Below are 22,149 nucleotides of genomic sequence, written 5' to 3'. Positions count from 1 at the left end.
CTCAAAAATATATTTCTGCAAAAATAAACTTAACCATTGACCGACACTTAATAGGTAAAGTGAAAATTAATGTGTTTTATGTATAAACTCAAAGTCTCTTAAAGACTTTGTCCAGAACCTTGCTTCTCGTAGATATCTGAAAAATTACAATATCATGGTCTGTCAATGAAGAATATGTTAACAGGACCATTCTCTGTATAAAACATACTGTCCCATACTGTGCGCCAGTGCCCTACATACAGGTAGACATAGCCTCTTTCGGTAAAAGTTAGATTAATCATACATGACTGTTAGCTAGGATATTTTTGCCATTAATTAAAAAGCAACATGAATTAATACTATAACATAGTCCAGAAGAATCTATAAAAAGTAAAAGTAGATGCCATCCTCGTGTGCAGTATGTTTTCAAGTGGAAACTTCATTCCAAAAGTTGCAGTTCAGAAAAAAGCAAGATCCTTTTATTCTGCTAGAGAGTGCTATACTCCTATCTGCAAAAGGAACTGTAAATATTACAGTGAAGCCACATTAATCGTGCTGAGCTTGTATAATTAGGCTTGTAAATGAACAATGCTTTGATTATTGAGTATTTTTCCTGCCTAACCATTACAACTAACTTCACAGAACCCATATTCTGATATACTCACTATATACCTTTCACTGTAGACAATGGCTTTATTTTCCCCACCTTGTAGTCATTTTCTGTTATTCAGCCAGATTCAGACACAATTCAGCACTAGGAGAAGACTGTGTCTACCAAGGTGAAGCAGGAAGACAGCAGAGGCGAGTGCAATGATCACAAAGTGTTTGTGTAACTGAAGGCATGGACATAAAAAATTCAGGCCTTTACCTTATACAATCCACCTCAGATAGTATTTCAATGCCTAACAAGCAATCTGTAACTATATTGAAATGTCCTGGTGTAATGAATTTAGTAACCTGTGAAAGTGAGAACAGTCATCTCTTGTGCTTTAGGTTTGTTTCCACTTGGCTTGGTTCTATTTTATAAATTAATAACAAACTTCTGAACAAACCTGATTTTCCTGCCAAATTCACACTGTTTTTCTTGCTTTTTCTTCTGGCTTGATGTACTATACCCTGACAGTATTTCTACAAAGCTCACTGTTATTATAGGTGGTTATTACCAAAAACTAAAACAAACATTTTCCTCTGAGAATCAATATAAAATTTCAGGCTGGCCTTGGAATACTTCCCTTTATCTTGTTATAGATTTTTGTCTCCAGGTGAGCTTATTGCAGCTTTTTCTACTCAAAAGAAACTTGGTGGCATATTGCTCTTTGAAACCAGTATCAAATTTCAAAGTAACAGCTAACAACTTCAGCAGCTGAGAGAAAGAATCTTTAGGTCAACTGCATGAACCCCCAAAATGACACAGAGCATAAGAGAATACTGCAGAACATTTTAACACAAAGATGGCAAACTGCATGTACAAACATGAATAGAGGAAAGAGGGAAAACTACACAAATCATTTTTCCACAGGAGTTCTGACAAGATAACTGTGCCATCTATCTGCACTTCTGTACAGGGAAGAGAAGTTACAGGTCTTGCTCTAACTGGTGAGCTACTATTTCATGTGCAGATTTATCACTTTTGCCATTTCTATGTTACTAACACATCCATATTTCTAAACAAGAATACTTGTGAATTTCTGAGTTTTGCAAGAATATATCATACATAAGTACTTACTATCCAGAGAAGTCTTACCTGCTACCAAGGATTGGCTCCCCAGAAGCTCCCAAAGCAGAATAGTCCATGCCATAGAAGTTCAGCCCTAGAAGTATTTTATTCCTCCATTTTGAATCAGGATCCAGCACTTGAACACAGGCTCGTACCCAGGGAAGAGGGGAATTTGGACCAGGTCTGTCAAGTTAGTAAAAATCAAACAGGTTGTCAGAAAAAGTACACATTCATTCTCAGCCTTCTCTTTTTGACTAGTGTAATTGTAAAGAGCAAACTATGGCACACAAAAATCAGTCAAGGTTAACCTACAATCCTATGAAGGTTTAATGCACATTCTTCAGTGGCTTGAAGTACTGATGCACAAAATATGCTTGCCCCACTCTTGACTTTGTGATTCATTTCTAAGGTGAAGGGACACAAAACTTCTTACAGTGGGTAAGAAAAGGTTTCCACCTAACACATTGTCTTTGTCACTGGGCCTGGCACAATGCCCACACAATAATTCAAAACTCTGTACGACTTCACTTGTTTTCCAATACCACCCTCAATGTTTTTACTGTAAACCGGCACAACATACTGGGACAAAATCCACCATTTACTTACAGAAAGAACTATAAAAATCAGTGACTGGTAAGCAAGACAGGTTTCAATGATTGTTTAACACTTATTTATGGATAAAACCCTAAATAGGCAATTACCTAACAAAAAGCTACATTAAGAAAAAGAGTAGAGTCTTAATACACAGAGTAATTGAATTGTCATACATCTAGCACCAGGATATCGTGCTCATTCCATTCCTATCTCATCAGAGAGCAGAGCAGGCTTTATTGCAAACATTCACTAACATGATAAAAGGCACTCACTAACATGATAAAAGGAAAAGCATATTCTAGTCTTACAAATATCAACATCTTCTACTCCCTACTAATTATCTGCCTCAAAGCCTTCATGATATCTGTGCCATTAAAACTCAATGTGCTAACACAGTACAGGAATGTTGCTGGAAATTGTGTTCATATTTAAAGGCAAAAAAATTGTGAGAAAACATATGTATTATACTGTATTTCATATACTCAGACCAATCAAAGCAAATTCAAGCAAAGAAGATTGAATCTGTTTTATCAAATCCTTTCTCAGACTAAAAGCGTTACATCTCAGAAACTACATTTATTTCAAATACAATGGGTGTGCACTGAAGAATGCTTCCTTCCTCCTTTCAAGTAAAAAAGATTAGCAGCTTCAAGTCAAGTTTAAGTAACTTAGAGCGCCAGTAAAAGCATAAAGATGTGCCTGTACTATAACAGAACCTGTGATTTTAACATGGCATAAAGCATGGTGCAGCTTCGCCACACAGGAAAGATGCAGCCTATAGCACAGTATTTCAAAATGCATTCAGGGTTCCAGATGGGTTTGTATAGCCTGTACAAAAGCCCTTAGCACCTCACCTTCACAGATGACAGATTTACCTAGAGGAAAGCTAAACTGGATATATCTATGCTGCATATTCCAGCAGGAGAGTAACAAAAAACTCTTCTAATTTCAGTACACATTACTGCCTATGTTTGTTCTCCCCTAGGTCGCTAGGCTTGAAGATGTAGAGACAGGCCTGGGGAGAGAGAGGAAGGAGGTATATAAATTCTTTTCAGAAGAGACAAAAGTTCCTTTCTGTTAAACCTGCCTAGACATTATCAAAATGCTAATATAGTACAGGTGACAAAGGTTTTAGTGATGTAATAAACACAAAAATGATGGCATTTCTAAATCTGCCAGTTTACCAGAAATATTAACTCTGGACAGCCACCCTGAAGCAAGATATACAGAATCTCCCAGGAATTCCAAAAGCATATCTCACCTGCAATTTGAAGGGGAAATGAACCATGCTTCTGGAGAACAGTAACATAAAAAGTCTCTGTAGAGTTTAAGGACCTCTCAACTACATTGCTGTTCCACTTTCACACAGTTAAAATTAATATTCATGTACAAGAGTGGGGGTTTGTTTTTCAGTTAGATCAGCTCCCTGATCTGGTTTGATGAACTGCTGCACGAGCAGCTGTATCAGTACAAGGGAGGGACTAGTGGAAGAATGGAAAAACATATTCAAGCATGTCCACATTAGCAGTGCTGCCAAAAGGCAGTCTGCTGCCTCAGGATGAAGCAAATGAGTTATCAATTGTGTTTTAAAGCTAATTTTTTCAACAATGACATGTACTAGATTATTCTTGTACCTATCCTGCAGAACTGTGCTAAATAACTAAAAACAAAAGAACCTGGCCTGGAAAAGAGTGTTATGGAACTCGTAAAAGGATAATTTTTCAACTAGACTACAAAGCCTTTCACAATATCTGGGTGCCAAATACACACTGCTATTAAACAATGTCCTGAGTTATTCGCTTGTTCAAAAATCACCTATCCTAATTACTAATCCAAAACTTTAGTATCTGATCTAGTTAAAACACACTATCCACTGAACTCATACTGTAGATTTAATAGTGACTTAACTGGGAATCAGTTCCTTCAGCAATCTTTTTCTAATGTTAGATGGAGTCTTACCGTTGTGGTATTGAATAGTCGTATGTCATGAGACTGAAGCTGTCTATTGCTGAGGCCAACTGATCAAATTCTTTCTTTGTGAACATTCCCGGCTGGTTAGTCCTTTTAAAACAAAGCAAAACAAAAACAACAGGAAGAGATAAATTACTAAAATAACCTGGCTTATTCTCTCCTTTGGGTTTCATACCGTTTGATCAGGTAAGAAAAAGCTTTCATTCTGAGGTGGCAAAAAAAGATATTTCAGTGCCATTCTTATAATAAATGTCTAAGAAAAAAAAATATTCGATGTTACTTATGTTGCCCTTGGGAAGAATCAGACTTCCACAGCATACTTACCAAACAAGCATTTCCAGCATGGCTACGATAGTGATTATAAGGGCTGTGGACTAATCAAATTGCCTTAGGTAACCATCAACCGAACTCTAAAAGCTTCTACAAAACCTTTAATTGCTTGGCCTGTCAAACTGTTTTTGATACTTACAAAACTAAGTTATCTGATCCATACTTAAATAAATGGATGGGTGCAGCTGTTGATACAAAAAAGATAAACCAAAGGTAATTTTTTTATTAATCTCAAAAAGAACGATAATTTCAGCTTGTACTGTACTTAAGAAATTTTCTCTCACCGATGAAAAACACTTTCGTTTCTCTTCATTCCCTTCCAAAAGAGTCCTAAAAAGCAGAAGGCCAATACAACTGCCTGCTTTTAGCAAAAGACTATACAAACCTCTTTAGACAAAACCACGTCCATTTCTTTCTTCTTTTGGGGCAGGGGAGTGAAGATGAAATTCATTCTATGACCTTCTCTAGACAAACGTCTAGTTATGCTTTCGGCATATCTTTGTATGAAATATGGAACACAATTCTTACTTCCCCCTTTTTTTGCTTATCCTTGATTTACAAAATCTAGCACTGGTTTAATATCTATTTTAGCTTCATGGGTGAGGGGGTGTGTCTTTGACAGTTCTGGACTCAGAGCCTACTAACTTCCTTTAACCATTCAACTCAGAAACAATTAATGCACACAAGTTGCCTGAGAACATTGAATCTGTTTCAAAGAGAATTCGTAACTTCAAACTAGCAGCACACATAGCACAGCTGGGAACATAAGGCAGCCTTAATCACATTGCAAAGATGGGACTGAACTAAAAAGGAGAAGCTCCTGCCAGGAGAATGATGTCCTCAGCCAGGGGGCTATGAAGCATGTTAAGATGAGACAGACAGGTAGAGAAGTAGCATATTGTCCTAAATAGCCTGCGAGAGCAGGGTTCATAGGGGAACATTATAAAAGAAAAGAAAAAGAAAAAAAGGTGGTTTAACAGCTACAAACTCTGTGGCGCAAGTCTGCCATTCGAGAAGCAGACTTAGAGGATTGTACAAGATTCCTCTAGAGAGTAGAGGAGAGAGACTGAAGAATCCAGACCTTCCCAGTAATATCAGAAACCGCTACTTGATCTAGAAATTAGTAGGCAACCCCTATCTAGACAAAGTACACATTAAAACCACTCACGTTCCATCCTAAATGTAAAAACCAAAAAGATGCTCAGTGACACATGCAAGTAATAAACTGAAAAATCACTTATTTTGACCCTTATCACTTTTGGATCAGTGTGCAAATTCTCCACCCAGCAATATGTGCTGAGTGGATCACTAGAGCATAACAGCGTTCATTTATCCTTTTACAAGGACACTTTCTGTTCCATCACATTAGGAAAGAGGTTAACACAGTACAGGTTACAAAGTGGGGCAGATTAAATCATTTAACATGCCTGTCATGTTATGAGGCAGCAAAGCACGAATGATATTTGCAAGTCAGGTCAATGAACTTGACCAAACATACACTGGATTATGTAGCTGTAATTTGTATGAAGCATAGTGGTGTTCTGGAAGTCTCAAGTTTTCAGAACCAATGATATACTTGTTATATTAAGGAGAAATCCCATCCCTGTCCTTCCAGGGTTTTAACAAATTAAAACAAATCTTCACTTCGGGAACCTATTGGTGGACCTCAGTTTTTTGGATAGTTATCTGCTTGTCACTTACTGCAATTGCAAACTACAGTTGTTCTACAAGAATAAAGAAAATGAAAGACATCTTTGAAACAATGTCATGGCAACTTGGATGTCTGTAGGCAAAGCAATTCCCCAACGCAAACTCCAGCAAAACACATTTTCAGTAAATTGATTGTGATTACTCATGAAGGGAAAAGCATAAAAAGTAATTATAATGTGTATTAGATATTAGGGCAAGTTGGATTGCTTTATAGATTAAGCTGGGCAGTACTTTAATGAAATTTGTATATGTAACTTGCCCTCTACATCCATTTTTCATATATACTGTCAAGAAATATTGAAAAAAAAAACCCCAAACACTAACAAAAAAACTCAGGTTAAAACGGATATTGTCATTGTTTTCTCCAAAGCAAGCTTGTAACTGAACTACTTCCACTATAAAGGAAGTAGTTTGCTCTGAGGAGCAAGGTCATACATTTCCAACTTGGAACAACCCCAGCAGCAATGAATACGCTTTGTCCATTCATGGATAGGGATAAAACACCACCACTCTTCACAGAAAGCAAGCACCACTCACCAGCTCAATCAGCACCACCAGTCAATTCTGCTCTAGTCAAGCACTTCGGGAAACTGTCCACTGGAGCAAAACCAAGACTATTTGATTCATGCCTTGAGAATTGTTCTGAGTCAAGAAAATTGGCACTCAAGGATAAAAACTAAGTATTTTTCAACAGCTATTCTGCTTCTCATTTGAGGTTTTCCAATCATTCTGATATTTAATTGTAAACTTAACTCAAGGGCAGGTATGTTCTACTGACTACATCGTTGCAAAAACCAGCACAGAGAAAGTCAAGAGACTTGACACAGAATATGCAAAGTCCATGAGAATAAAAGTTTCCAAGTCTAAGCCAAAAGCCTGTCATTTTTCTAAGCCTTGAATACCATTTCCAAAATATTCAGTGAAGTGGCAGAAACTTCATCATCATTTATCAGCACTGTACAATATACATACTAAAGACAGCTTGTTATTGAATTGTCAGATGACTAAAACCTTGGTGATTTTATCTGCTCACTATCAACAGCACAAATGTGAAGGAGCAGAAGTCAGGTGTATGAACATGAATAATAGGAAAAGCAAATGATTGAATATATCTGAAAAGTCTCTTTGCATGGAATTAACCCTAACCTCTGAACTGCTTCATTTGCTTTATCTTTGAGTTCACCATAAGACAAAGTTCAAAAATTACATCTCATTTGGAGTCTAACAAATGTACTTGTTAAAAGAATGAAGTTGAACACTGAATGCAAGAGAAATCTGCTGTTTAAAGAAAACTGCTCCTACTGGCCTAAAAATATACTGAAATTATGCAACATGCACTATAAATACAAAACAATTTGGATTCAAGAAGTAAATTTAAGCAGAAAAGGGTATACTTTTTATGTTAGCTTACACTAAATCTTTTTTACTGCTGTTCTAAGAGCCAGACACTTCATATGATATTTGCATTTGTATTTTTCTAACTCAATACCTTAAGCAAATGTCATTCAGTTTCCTTAACATTCTGCTCAAATGCACTAATGCTCTTCCGTGATTCTTACATCATTGTTCAACATAGTTAACTCTGAAACTTATCAAACACTACCAAAAATCCCAACTATTCAGGTTTGGAAATGGTCATCTAATCTTGGCAAAATTTGCATCTATATGGGCTGTAAAAGTTGCTCCATGAGGAGAAATTCACCACAGAGATGAAATTTACGGCACTTTAACTGCAGTAAAAACCATCTCTGATACCGTATATTCAACAAATCATTCGTTTCAGCTGAGGTCTGGATATAATGTCCATCATGATGTGTACAGGAATTATCCCAGGTGCTTGTGCAGGCTCAGTAAGAGTCAGCAGTGTGCCCTGGCAGCCAAGAGGGCAAACCGTGTCCTGGGGTACACCAAACAGTCGAGAGGTGATTATCCCTCTGTATTCAGCATTGGTGCGGCCTCACCTGGAGTACAGTGTGCAGTTCTGGGCCCCACAATTTGAGAAGGATGTGAATGCGCCCAGAGGAGGGCAACAAAGCTGGTGACAGGGCTGGAAGGTATGTCCTGCGAGGAGCGGCTAAGGACTTTGCGTTTGTCCAGTCTGGAGAACAGGAGGCTGAGGGGCAACCTCATTGTGCTCTGCAGCTTCCTGAGGACGGACATGGAGAGGGAGGTGCTGAGCTCTTCTCCCTGGGATCCAGTGATAGGACGCATTGGAATGGTTCAAAGCTGCGCCAGGGGAGGTTTAGACTGGACATTAGGGAACACTTCTTTACTGAGAAGGTGGTCAAACACTGGAACAGACTTCCTAGAGAGGTGGTCGATGCCCCAAGCCTGTCAGTGTTTAAGAGGCATTTGGACAGTGCCCTTAGGAATATGCTTTAACTTTTGGTCAGCCCTGAAGTGATCACGCAGTTGGACTAGATGATCACTGTAGGTCCCTTCCAATGGAAAATATTCTATTCCATCTTTCCTGTCCCTTTGTAAAGAACCACTGAGTTACTGAGAGAAAAAGCACTCTACTTTTTGAGCATAATGTTTAAGACACAGAAATATTTCTAATAAGTGACACAGTCCTTTTCTTGTACAGAGAACAGCTGTCCCTGAGACACATCAACACTTTTGCTTTAGACCAGCCCATTTCCTTGAGAGGCGATGAAGCTTCCACCAACACGCTTTTAAGAGATGCATTTTCTTGGATAAAATACTGACTTCCCTGATGAAACCTTGTTTACATGGCCCAGTATTAATTTCTTCCCATTCTTAGCTATGTCACTTTTGACTTGACTAAGAAGCTCCTTTACTTTCTTGAGAGATTCACCGTTCCCATTTGTAGGCTCCTGACCCAAATTTCTGTTAGACAACACAGCAAGAGAGGAACAACTATTCCCCTGAGAGCATAGGTGTTATTTGCACACATTCCAGACAATTTGTCAGTATTTTCTGATGGCATGCTGCTATATGTATATACAGAAACTATTACAGGGACAACATCACAGACTTAGAAGAAGAAATCACCTGTTTTCCCTTGGTATTTCTGTATACACAGCTTAGAATTTCACAGTCCCTTTTTACCATTCTATCCTTTCACATCTAAAGTAAGTGCAGTGGAGTTTGTTTCATAGCCTAGAATGTCTATTACCTGAATCTTCCAAATAGCATATGGTCATATGTATCAAAATTCCCATTAGTGCTTTACTGGTAAGTATTTCTACAAGGTTTTGACTTCGTAGTCTTTCATATTGAAAGACTGGGAAAAAATACTTCAACCATGCAAGCCACTTTCATTTACTTTCAAATGAATCTACATTCTCAATTACTTCTTGTCTCACTATGATTACTCTCAAAATGAAATGAGATAAGGAAAAAAAAGGTCTTGTAACTGACTGCTATTCCCTGCAAGTTTGAACTGCAGTCTTGTTTGGTTACCTCATCTTCTCCCTCCCTTATAAAAGAGAAGTTTTCTGTATCCTCACGTCTCTGAATAGTCCTTCATAATGGAAAACTGATTGTTTTTCTGTTTCCTGTATATATCTATTTCAGAAGTCATCTTCTCAGTAATGACTTAATTTTCTTGTTGTGTATAATTCTCTGTTTTCTCTGTAAAGCAACTGTTTGCAAATCTTCCCTTCTCCCATCTTTCTTCACCACCAGATATTACTGGTTTTCATAGCTCCTTGCAGTTAGCTGCACTAAAGTATAATGCTATTGCATTTTATGAATACAGACCACTGAATTCAGTTAATGCACAATCACGAACAAAAACTCACCATTTCTTCCTGCATCCAGTCTGTTCTACAGCAAATAGGAGAAAGAGCTAAAATCTCTACCCTGTGCATCACACAATTATAAGCATTGAAAATGAAGTAGTCAAATGCATAAACAAGTTAAATCTGAAACCATTTTCTTTTCAGGAAAAATCTTCTTGGAAGTTTTGCAACTACCCTATCTCTTTTTAGGTTCTCCAAAACTCTGCAAGGGTGACAGCTCATGGAAGTAATTCTCCACTATCAGTATTAAGAAACAGTTCTATGTGGATCCTGGTTTCCATGGATGTTTTGCGACTAGATTCTCTGGTGTCTTATAGAACGTTCCATTTACCATGTCCTCTCACTGCTGGGTCTTGGGAAAAAAGATGGGTCATCTTCATCTGTCCAGCTGCCTATTTTCATGAAGTGGCAGGGACCTGACTATTAAAACTCTATGTCTATGTCAATTTTGTTTGAAACTGGTCAAATGCTAAAAAAAGCTTTTGCTGAGAGACAAAAAATGGAAGAGATAAAGCTTGCAGACACCTTATTTCCTCAGAAATCATGCTAAAAATAGAATTAAGTCTGTCTGCAATAGTATTGGATAAAGCAGGCAAGTCAACAACAGGACCTTGACACGATACCACTGGTCAAAGCCATGAACAATAATTACAGATCTAATCCTTGCTGTCAAAAAAAGAACGTGACCATAGTGAATGATTAACCAAAAAAGAGAGATTCTCAGACAGATGAAAATAGATTTAATACATAGTGGGGGCTGAATTCCATGCAGTTGATTGGAGATTTTAAAAAGCACAGCATGATGTCCATCTCTGACCTCTCTCCCTCAGTGAGCACATCCTTGCAGACAATGTATCAAGGCTTTTACAGAGATGCATGTTACTCATTAAGCATTGCGGAAAATGCGCATACTTAGTATTCAAATACATTCACAAGCATTTGTAATACAGCATTCTTTTTCTCTGTTTCCTTTCTAAGGACAAAAATTTGCAAGAGCTGAAGAATTGCATGCAATGATATGATCCAAATGTCAGTTAAATCAGAGCTTAAACACAGTATCTGATTTTTTGGCCTACAAACCCAGATCAATATGACAAATCAGGGACTGTACATTGCAAAACCAAAAATGTTAGTCCATTGAACCATAGTGTTGAGTTCAGTCCGTTGCGGGAGAAATAAATAACACAAATTCCAAGTTAGTATAAATTTCTTCCTTTTTTTACAAACTGTATGAAAGTCCCATTCCTCTTAAAATAGAAATAAAAATCAAACTGAAAGGTAACTCCATAAAACCAGTGCAATCGCCACTGCTCACATACACTCTTCCAGTCATGGCTTTTCATCTGGTTCTACTCTTAGAACACTCTCCCAATTTCACACACTGAAAGTATTGGGACAGATGAAGGCAGAGACAAAAGCAGGAGGTTCCTTCCCCTCCCAACTAACCCCCATCCTCTTAACATCTGCAAATCACGTTTTGCTCACGTAATATGAAAGACTACCTTATTGTTAATAAGTCAGAGAAACATCATCCCAAGAGATAAAAATTATGAATGAATGGGCAAATGAAAAAAAGGGGAATTTTAATGGAAACATGACAATTTAGCAGTTCATTTCTAATGAGTTGGAACAGCCTGAATATCCCAAGATAATTACTTTCGCAAGTCTGGGCTAGACATCAGGGAGAACTTCTAATGGTGCAGGTAGTCTGGGAGCACTGTAATAACATTCATTCATTGGTAGACTTTAAGAGCTTGTTAGATAAACTTCTATCAAAAGTCACGTAGTGATAGGGTTTTTTTGCCTTAGGATAATGCACCTTCCAATACTATTATCGACTGTTCAGAATAGTAGATTAAACTCAGAAATAAAAACCTGCAACCCTGTGCACTGCCTCTGGCTGCTGCACCAATTTCATGATAGGAACAGTAAAATTCAGATGCCTTCAAAGGGCACAAGGGCTATCAGTCAGTTGTTCACAGAAAAGATCACAATTTAAAACAAAAAAAAAATCTCTACCAAGTGCATCCTAAAGACATAAACCTGACTGATTTTATTAGCATTACTGACCATGTTCAAGTTTTCTTAACGGCAAGAATCTCTTTACCAAATTCTCTGATTAGATTAGGATAGGCACTTAAACAACAACAACAAAACCCAGCCAGTTTGACAAGCAAGAAAATTGTAACCGAGTGCTACAGATTCACAATACAGAAGAGCTGGGAGTGGTTACTACACACAATATGAGTGCTTCACATCACTAGGGGACTGTAAATGATAACAGACTGACAAGTAAAAACTTGCTGTATTTTCATCAGGAATTTATAAATGGTATTTATGTACCAAATGAAATTTTTGCAGAACATTGAGAGCTGGCACTCTTCCTTAATATACATATCCCACCCCAGCTGTTGCCTTTGCAGTACTTGCTCTCCAAATAGGGAGAAACACGGGATCTGTTCTTGTCATGGAGTAGCCTACGCAGTTTTCATGAAGCCAAACTAATTACCTGTGGCCCATCTGGTTTAAACCAGTAACAGAAATCAAGAAGGAGAAACATGCCAACAATTATATGTCCGGAAAAGAAAGCATGAAATCCCAGCAGACACCTAGGGACAAATGAGCCTGAAAACTGCTGTCCTCAGAGCTGAGGCATGCTGGCAGACCAGTCGGCATCACTTACACTGTATTTTTCAAGTAACTTAAGCATTTGTACCTCAAACTCTTAAGCCAATGTAAGAAATTCACCTGTTTGACAAAAACAGACAATTTGAATACCAAAGAAGAAAAAGTTTCTTTCGGTACTTGTCATTGTATTTACTGTTTCCATTTTTGGGGAGATTAACTGTTCTCCATTAATGCTGTTTCTGTTATGTTGCTTCAGCCTCTTCAGAGAAGTCATTTAAGCAAGACTATGCATAAATGAACATCCACTGTGTCACCATTTGGTTCTCCTAATTTCCAAACTATTCTAGTGCCTTTCATGCCAGGGCTTAATGCCCAGGCAAGCCATGCTCCACTAGCAGAACATCATGCAAAACAAGCTTGTACCCTGGAGCATATGAGCCTAATTTAAAAACTCTAACACACCAAATGTAGGCTTAATTCCTCCTTGCAAAGATGAAAATGCTCATCGTTTTTCTTTTTTTCTTTTTTTTGGAAAGTTTTCCAACTTCACACTGAAACTTATGCAGTAATTGCTCTACAGCATCTGGCTCGGAATTGGTAGAGCTACAAATGCCAGACATGTTGAGGAATACATTCCACTCTTTCTTCTCTTTGACTGTTGTTAGTTGACCTACAGATTATTTTAATTATTTTCCCCAGTGGGAATACAAAAACTGATGTGTACACCTGCTTCAGCATGTGTCAGTGCAGTCAGACCTTGGCTGCATTAATTTCATAGTGAGGCATAGTCATTGAAAAGCTACTTCTAAGAATATATTTGCTCCTCTCAAGTCCTTTCTGAATCTATACAAAATGCATTGAACCTTTCATGGCTGCAGTCAGAGCCATGCTGTACTGAGCTGGCAGCCCAACAAACAGCAGCAAAAACAGGGTAGTCAGCAAGGGAAACAGATGTAGTTTAGAGCAGTTAACAAGCATCCAGATTTACTGTAGCTAACAGAATTCAGTTTAAAGAGAGACGTGACTGACAGACCTCTACTTTAAGTCTCTATATAGGGAAGAAACAAAATCCATGAGCCCAAAAGCATGACTCTGAGTATGATTTGATAGTATTACTACAATTTGAAGAGGTTATTAAACCTTCTCCAATAACTGTTACTCACAAGTAGTCAGTAGTCATTTCCTACCCAGTTTTCTTCTCCCCTCAATATGAACTTGTATCTCAAGCTGTTATCTTGTGATCCAAGTCACACGTATTTCACAGGTTCTCTAATATGCAATAAAAACTATTATGCCAGTCAGCTAGACAGCCCGCTTAAGAGTAATTTCTATGCCTTCTTGAGTGCTGAATTTTACACACAGAGCCTGATTTCAAAATCTCTTGATATGTAATTGTACTCTCCATATTCCTGACAGTGCCTTTTTTTTAGGATGCTCACAGGAAGATTGACGACTATGGGAACAATGGAGGGCAATGTGTTATTATCAGCTAGGCACAACAAATAGGAAACTGTGCATAGTTATAGTTTTCAGATTTTCCTTCCCAAGTCCCATTTTCTGTATATTGCTTGCCCAAAGAGATTGTCTTCCAGATTCAAATTTCTTTATTAGCAACAGCAAGCATGGGAGAGCACACTTGGAGTATATACTAGCTAACTCTACAATGAATACATACTGATCATTTTTAGAATTGCTTGCTTTTATGTGACCTCTTTTGTCAAATTGGAAGGAAAAGTAAGAAAGATAATCAGACATGTAAAAAGATAGAAAAGTGCAGCAAGAGTATTATTGATTCCAACAAAATAAGGTTATTATGGCCAAGTTTCTCACAAACATTTTAACCTTCCATAATGTTAAGTGTAGGTATTGGTAAAACAGAATCCTACTTAATAAACACTTCTCTACAAAGTTGTTTTTCTAGTATGCTGTTATTTGACATAATCTCATAATTTAAAACTCCATCTGAAACAAGCAATAGCTTTCTTGCTGTTTTGATCCCTAGCATTACTTCAAGGCTTTACATTCTGGCCCGCATAGTCCTGCCTGAGAATGATGTTAAAACTAAGTGACAGTTCCCATTTCACTCCAAAACAGAGACATCTTAGAAGCTGTCTATAACATAATTGAATTTGTTTACCATACATTATCATAAAAATTACCCTGTTGTTTACTTGCATATTCTGCATCAGAATTACTACTTGCTAGAAACGCTTCTAAGGAAACAGTGCATATATATATACTGGAATAGTGAACCCACAAACATATCATTCTGTATACACAAAGTTATGGCAAGGCAATTGAATCTGCAGCAATTTCTAAAGATGACAGACTCCTGGTGAAAAACACAGATTACTTTAATAATTACAAGTATCCGTTCATAATCAACTTCCAAGAGACTAAACCACCTGTTTCCTTTATCACATGTGCAAAACACTGGTCAACTGTGACATCCATTGAGCTGGGCAACTGTGAGGTCAACGAGCAATTTTCATCCTGTACTCTTCTTACTTTTCAGCCAAGTATGTATGTATATTTACAGGAAAGGAAGAGAAGAGCATGACAGTACAACGTAAAAGGAGGGACAAATTGTCTGTCCTGCTGCCAGTCTTTCCCAAGAGGCAGGGTAGCAAAACTGAGCTGATACCCACTGCTACTGGATAGCAGTAATGGAAGACTGCATAGATTCTGGTAATTTTCATTGCACAGCAGCTCTGGAAGAAGAGCTGAAGCTACTTAAGACAGTCCTTCATGTCGCAATGTTTTTGCGGCAAGAATAAAGAATAAACTGAGTGCTAAAATCTTAATTTTGGAGAAGTGGAAGTTTAGAGGTGGAAAATACTGACAGTACATACCTAGAGAAGCTTTAACGAACAGGGTGAGAGGCTGTAGATTTTTTTTTTCCTACTTTTACATATGCAGATATAAATATCCGAAGTTAGAGGTGCTTTCTGTATTTTGAATGAGGAGCATACATTATGTTCAAATCTTCCAAGAGAGAAAGTGGTTTGGGTTCCTGTGGCTTTCAAATGAAAGCAGCTGCACTACTGCTGTGCATCTCAAGAAGACAACAAAGAGACAAATTTGATATGGATTATTTGCCAAGACTGCAATAGCTTTAATATGCTCTTTTCAAAGCCTAGAATCTAAAAAAGTGAAAAACGAAAAGACATGCTCAACTACAGATTTAACTGCACGTGTTTCATGAACAAGTAACAAGTTGTGAGCAAGACTGCTGCATAGCAGAGAAGTATTTTGCAAACTCTCTAGAGAACAAACAGGTGTTAAAACAGCATTACAGTGGAGTAAGCTGAAGAACCTGAATATCAAAACTTCTGGTTTGCAGGATGTTTTGGCACAAACTGGAAATCCTGCTTTTCAGCCATCTCTGGTTCCAGCTGCTTAACAAGTGACTTTCATTAATTCAGTTGTCTGGCTTTCTTTTAAAGTTCAGAGAGCAAATGTGTATTGTTTGAGCATTTTCTTCTTGTGTTTATTTTAAGAGATTATACTAAATTTAGCATAACAAAGGTATTAATAACTTGAACTTTAGCAAGAACACTTTAAAAAGATAAATCACTTCAAAATGCTGGGGGGTGTCCGTCCCCGAACTCCATTGTTACCTTGCTGACAGCATACAGAACAATTCTAGGATACCCCCTAATACAAAGGTGGATCTTGACCATAAAACTTATAGTGAGGTCTAAGAGACAGCTGATTCTCACAACAAATGTAAAACACAAAGAAACATCCACCTATTCTTAACAGTCAGCTAGTGGTCTAAAGGAGGAAAACCCTGTTACATAAATATCTCTTCAAAACCAGCAGACACACTAGAAAAAGCTTCCCAATTTCTCCAGAAAAGTTTTCTTTTCACTTTCTACTCCACCAAAAGAACTGTTTTTAACAAGATAACATCTTGTTTTCCTGGAAATACAATTTCTTCCTTCCCAAAGAAAGGTTTAGTGTACTCTAACCTTTACAGCCCCCATACAGACATGGAAGGATTTCAGCTATATGTTTTTACAAAAGACTAAATATTTGTCCAGATTACTATAATCTTGGACTAATTCTGCCTAAACAGCATGACACTAAATAGGAATCTCTGTTAACTGCCCCTTTTTTTCCCCCAGGAACCTCCTGAAAGAAGCTAAGTTAACTCCATATATTCACATCTCACCATAGCAAACCTTACTATTCAATGAATGAAGAATGCCGTTTCAAAGCTACCAAACAAGACACTTAGTCTTTTCATGACAAAAATACAGGAATTCAGAATCAGTCTTGTCTACCCTCTGCCCCCACTACTACAAAACTAAAGCAAAACCAGTACAGAACATTTCTCCTGACCTTGTTCAGGAATGTCAACAGATCCAGCTCCTAGAACAATGAGTATGCTATAATGAAGATTTTCAAAATAGTACTAAGCGCCATTTGAACATTCTCTTTAATGGCTTAAATCAAAAACAGTTTGAGGTGGAAAAGAGGAAAATTGCTGAATCACAGTAAAACACTGTCAAGGCTTTATAATCTCCCTACTCTAAAAACAGTGATACAGTAACGGCTCTTGAGATATTTTCAGTTTTTCTCAAAGTCTCTTGTCTCATAATGCATACGTAAACCAAAAATATCCTCTGCCAGCAAATTCTCATTGCTTTTAAAAAAATGTAGTGTCAAGAACACTTAACCTCAGCATAATCCAAATCAGTTACCAAATCTTAAGACTTCAGACTGTTTGAAATGTAAGAAGTGCTATGATTTTCAACTTCTTTTTCCAATCAAACAAGAGATCAGCCACAGTAAGAAGCAGCAGTTAAAAATGATGGCTGGGATATGACTGCCCTTAGCTGAGAATGGACGGGAAGCAGAAACACACTTTGAGATGTTGTGCTTCACATACAGATGTGGCAAACTTTTCAGAGCAAGGAGAAAACAGCCAGCACAGTATCTGACAGAAAATGTTTTGTCATAGGCCTGTTTTGTTAATTTTAGACAACTCATGAAAATTCATATAAGGTTATAAATTTAACAGTATGGGCCTTTTCAGTGTTTTAGACATTATTTAGGAAATGTTCACCTGTCATTTTAATTCACTGAGGCTAAAAGCAAGCCTATAAAGTCTCAATTTAAGAACAGAATGCCAAAAACCTGATGTAGGTATTTTCAGCTCTCTCCATTCCTTTGCTGTGTCTGCCCCACCCACCCTTTTTTAATCACAACTAAAAGAAAAACTTCTCTAGATTTCTAGCTTACCTAAAACTTTAGTAGGAAGGCTTAACAAAGAAACTCTTCAAAATTATCTATTAAAAAAAAAGAATAAGGCTAGCTTGAGTCCTAGGTGTATCCTCTGCACAAGGAGCTGCCCACAGCTCTTCAAGAGAAACAGGGGGAAGGTGTGTTTGTATGCTTTGTTCCTTGGACGGAGGAAGAAAGTTTCACAACAGAGCATACTCTTTTTCTTCTTCCTCCCACTGCTTCCTTGCACTCTTCTGCCAAACAGGCATTTATGGAGCATTAATTCTGCCACCCAAAGAAATTAATAAAGGTGCTGCTCTCCCTTTTCTCCTCGCCCAGCTTACATCACCTGCTACCTAGATGTGTACCATCAAGTTCAAAAGGCATATAGAGATTCCAAAATTTTCCTAGGTGTTTCTACAGTGTTTTGCCATCCACCATTATTCTTTTTCTAGTGTTCAACCTAAGAATTCTTTACCATGAACTAAGAGTATTTTTATCCTATTCTTCCAAGCTGATGTAAAGACCAATGTATCACTGTCACTTATACAGCCCCTGTTGACACAATTGGAGACTTAATTATGTCTCCTGACACTTGTTTTCCTCTTTTTAATATACTAAATACAGTTCTTCAAACTTTCCTCAAAGACATTATCTATACTTCTAGCCATTTTTCTTGCTTTCCTCTAAACACACTCATTTTTCTACATTCTCCTATAAATATAGCACCCCAGACTCAGTTTTCCATGAGAACTGCCTACCACTAAGAGCAGGATAATTACTTTTTGTCACCCTGAAAGCTCCCTGCCAATCGTCTCAAAATGAAAAGTGTTTTTTTTTTTCCCTACATCTCACAGCCCTGTTGCATCGGCATTTTGAAATTGTCTGATCTTTTCCCAGCACAGGTCTACCCAAAAAGTTTCCATGCATTTCCATGTTTTACTGCTCCCTCCTAAAAACAGTGTTTTATATCCATCTTTACTTAATCTCATGGCATTAATCCCAGGTAATTTTTAATGTTTCTGGAATAACTTCAAGATCTGATCACCTCCTGTTAAATGTTTACTTACCAATCTGGTATCTTCCACAAACTTAAAAACAATCCACCAGCCTTACCGTTTTAGGAAAATGCTTTAGGTCACTTTCATATGAGATATATTGCCCGCCCTACCACTTCTTTGGCCCAGATTTTACAGAGGTCCAGCAAAGATTGATTTTAATACCACATATACAACAGGTCTAATGTATCCAGAATATACTAGACTTGCTAGGCATGTGCCACACAGTTGATCTGAACTGTCCTATATATTCTGCTCTATACCATACGGACACATATTTCTTCTTGGGAAATCTAAGGGCCATGACTTAAAATACATGGTTCGGGCAACCATATATTAAGCAAGATGTAGGAGATTTAGAGAGAGTCCAGAGAAGAACGATCCAAGGTCTAGAAAACATTACCCATACTAAAACATTAACAGACTTTGGTTTATTTATTCCATACAAGGTTTGCTGATGGGTCCCACCTGAAATGTCATCCCAGTCCAACAGTTGCACATCTGCAGACTGGACTACTTTAAGAAAGCTGGCACTTACATCAAATTCATACTGACAGCTTTTGTTTTAGAGATAGGAACCATACTTCATATTTCCACTAATGCTTCCCAGTCCTTTTGCCAGGTGCAAAACTGTGAGGTTAAGTGCACCTTTTATCAGAGACAAACATGCTTGTTTTTAATTTAAATACTACTTTGATATATACTGTCAGAAACTGGCCAGGAGATAACAATTTATTCTAGCTAAACTATATGCAATTTACCAGTAGTAGTATTTTTGAGAACTTCGTAAGGACAGTGATAGCTCCAATGATTTGTTTACAATGTGCTTCATTCTTGCTAATAATCCCAAACACCATGTCCCATAAGGTTAAATGAAAACATACTGCTCAATGACCTCTGCTTTGTACTGGTAAGCATGTTATTAAGACACAGGTAAGAACAGCAGCTATTTTGCATACTATTACTCGGATCAAGGTCTGATATACATCTAGTACTATCATGCTAGACTTGATAAAATTACTAAAGTATAAAGCTGCCTTGTGTTACCTGGGGCTTCTTAAAACATTGAAACAATCTGTTTTTAAAACTGTCTTCCATGTATTTTAATTATGATTGATAAATACAAAACTCCAAAGTTTTGGAGGTTTCCAGCAGATTTTTTTTTTTTTCCCAGAAATGCAGCAATCGCTACTTTAACAGGTTTTACATCTGTAATTCTAAAACTCTTAACAGTGACAAAGTAACCAGTGCTTTTCATAGCTTCATCATATACTCAGGGTATGACAAAACAAGCTTTTAGTATCTTAAATGTGATCTTCCTTAAAAAAGACCCCAAAAAAGTTCTCAATTGCATGTCAAATAAGTCAAGATATTTCATAGAATCATAGAATCATGTAGGTTGGAAAAGACCTTTAAGATCATCAGGTCCAACTGTAAACCTAGCACTTCCAAGTCCACCACTAAACCATGTTCCTAAGCATCTTTTAAATACTTCCAGGGATGGTGACTCAACCACTTCCCTGGGCAGCCTGTTCCAGTGCTTGACAACCCTTGCGGTGAAGAAATTTTTCCTAATGTCCAGTCTAAACCTCCCTTGGCGCCACTTGAGGCCATTTCTTCTTGTCCTATTGCTTGTTACTTGGGAGAAGAGACCAACACCCACCCCACTACACCCTCCCTTCAGGTAGTTGTAGAGCACGATGAGGTCTCCCCTCAGCCTCCTCTTCTCCAGGCTAAACAACCCCAGTTCCTTCAGCCGCTCCTCATCAGACTTGACCTTGCTAACAAATACTATAGCTGTTATTTACAGTTGAGCTGTCAGCAGGTCATCATAATCATGAATACTTTTACACCTGGCTAAAAAAATTTAATTTCCCTTTTCAACCTTCCTTTTTCTAACCAAAAGCATTTTAAAAAACAACAGCCTGAGCTTTTCTGCCTCCCAGCTGTTGAAAAATGAGGAGCAACTAAAGTCAGCAACTGAGTTTACTTGTTTACTTGAGATTTTAGTTTTTCTCATTTACAGATTCCATACAACTTCAAGAGATAAAGAGCCATCTGCTATTCAAGGAGCAGCTACTGTCTTGTAACCTAAAGACAGGTGTTTTAAAAGGATATCCATCATACAGGACAAACTGCTTACTGCATATCCTAATCATCAAAATGCAAGTAAAGAGCACAGTGTTATGTTAGGAAGTTACACAGCCAAAGCCATTTTTTATTGCTACTTTGTGCAAAGGATTATACTTCAGGGGACAATAAAAGTCCAAGAAAAGTGACCACTAACAACCTGACTGTAAATACGGAATTACTTAACACTGTGTTTAGCAAAACGAACAGCTTTTAATGACTTAGTGTATACCAAGCTGATCCTGAACACAGTTACACCATATGTCTAATGTCTCTAATAAACTACAAATGCCAGAAAGGCCACGGTTATGCAGCCATGGCTAGATTCAGAATCCCTGTGAAGACAACATCCTATCCATGGCTCCTGAGAGCTCTTTGTCTGCCTTTGCTCTTTCTCAGGACAGCAGGAAACAGGAGTATTACTGATGCTATTTCCGATGATAGCTCATCTGAATAAAGTCAAGAATTTTCTTTACTCATTGTTTTCTTTACAGTAACTGGGAAACACCACGGATAAAATGGTTGCTGAACCTGGACAAAATATGTAATAATCTAATCAGATTAAATTCAATTTACTTGCAGACAGGAAAGAGTTACTATTCAAATTCAAAGCCTCACTTTTTGCCTTTGAAAAAGCATCCCTAACACATTATAAAGCATGTAAGTTTAGAGAAACAAATAAAATAACCAACTCAATCCCCGTGATTTACAGACTTAAGAGAACAGGTGCAACCAAATTTCAAGTCCCATTTGCCATCTTTTTTTTTTTTTTTCTACAGCATATTCAGACATAGAGATAGTTCACTCCAGCACAGCTATCCTATTCAGAAAGGAGCTTGTGATATCTGTATAAAAACATCCACGCAGCTTTCACCAAAGTACAATAATCACTGAAGTGCACATATTTAAGCCAGGAATTTAATCAAGCCCAGGATTAGTCAGCACAAATGGCGTTACCCACCACCAATGGGCAGAATATGCCTGGCTACCCATTGCCGTTTTAGAAATGGTACTCGTATAGTTTATACATGCA

General features: G+C 37.6%; 1 protein-coding gene across 1 annotated transcript in view; it reads right to left on the bottom strand.

Annotated features, from left to right (window-relative positions):
- Positions 1-1,719: 1,719 nt before the first annotated feature.
- Positions 1,720-22,149, bottom strand: part of LOC104073230 (chitinase domain-containing protein 1-like) — a gene marked incomplete at its 5' end in the record, with an annotated part of 38,089 nt that continues 17,659 nt past the window's right edge. Inside the window, 2 exons of the mRNA XM_009572930.1 lie at positions 1,720-1,879; positions 4,250-4,351. Coding sequence (XP_009571225.1) covers positions 1,720-1,879; positions 4,250-4,351 — 262 coding nt within the window. The remainder of the gene's footprint in view (positions 1,880-4,249; positions 4,352-22,149) is intronic.

This window comes from Fulmarus glacialis, unplaced genomic scaffold (assembly GCF_000690835.1).
Source record: "Fulmarus glacialis isolate BGI_N327 unplaced genomic scaffold, ASM69083v1 scaffold12002, whole genome shotgun sequence".
Taxonomy (NCBI): Eukaryota; Metazoa; Chordata; class Aves; order Procellariiformes; family Procellariidae; genus Fulmarus; species Fulmarus glacialis.
The sequence above is the reverse complement of the archived record's forward strand: the minus strand, read 5'-3'. Positions and strand labels throughout refer to the sequence as shown.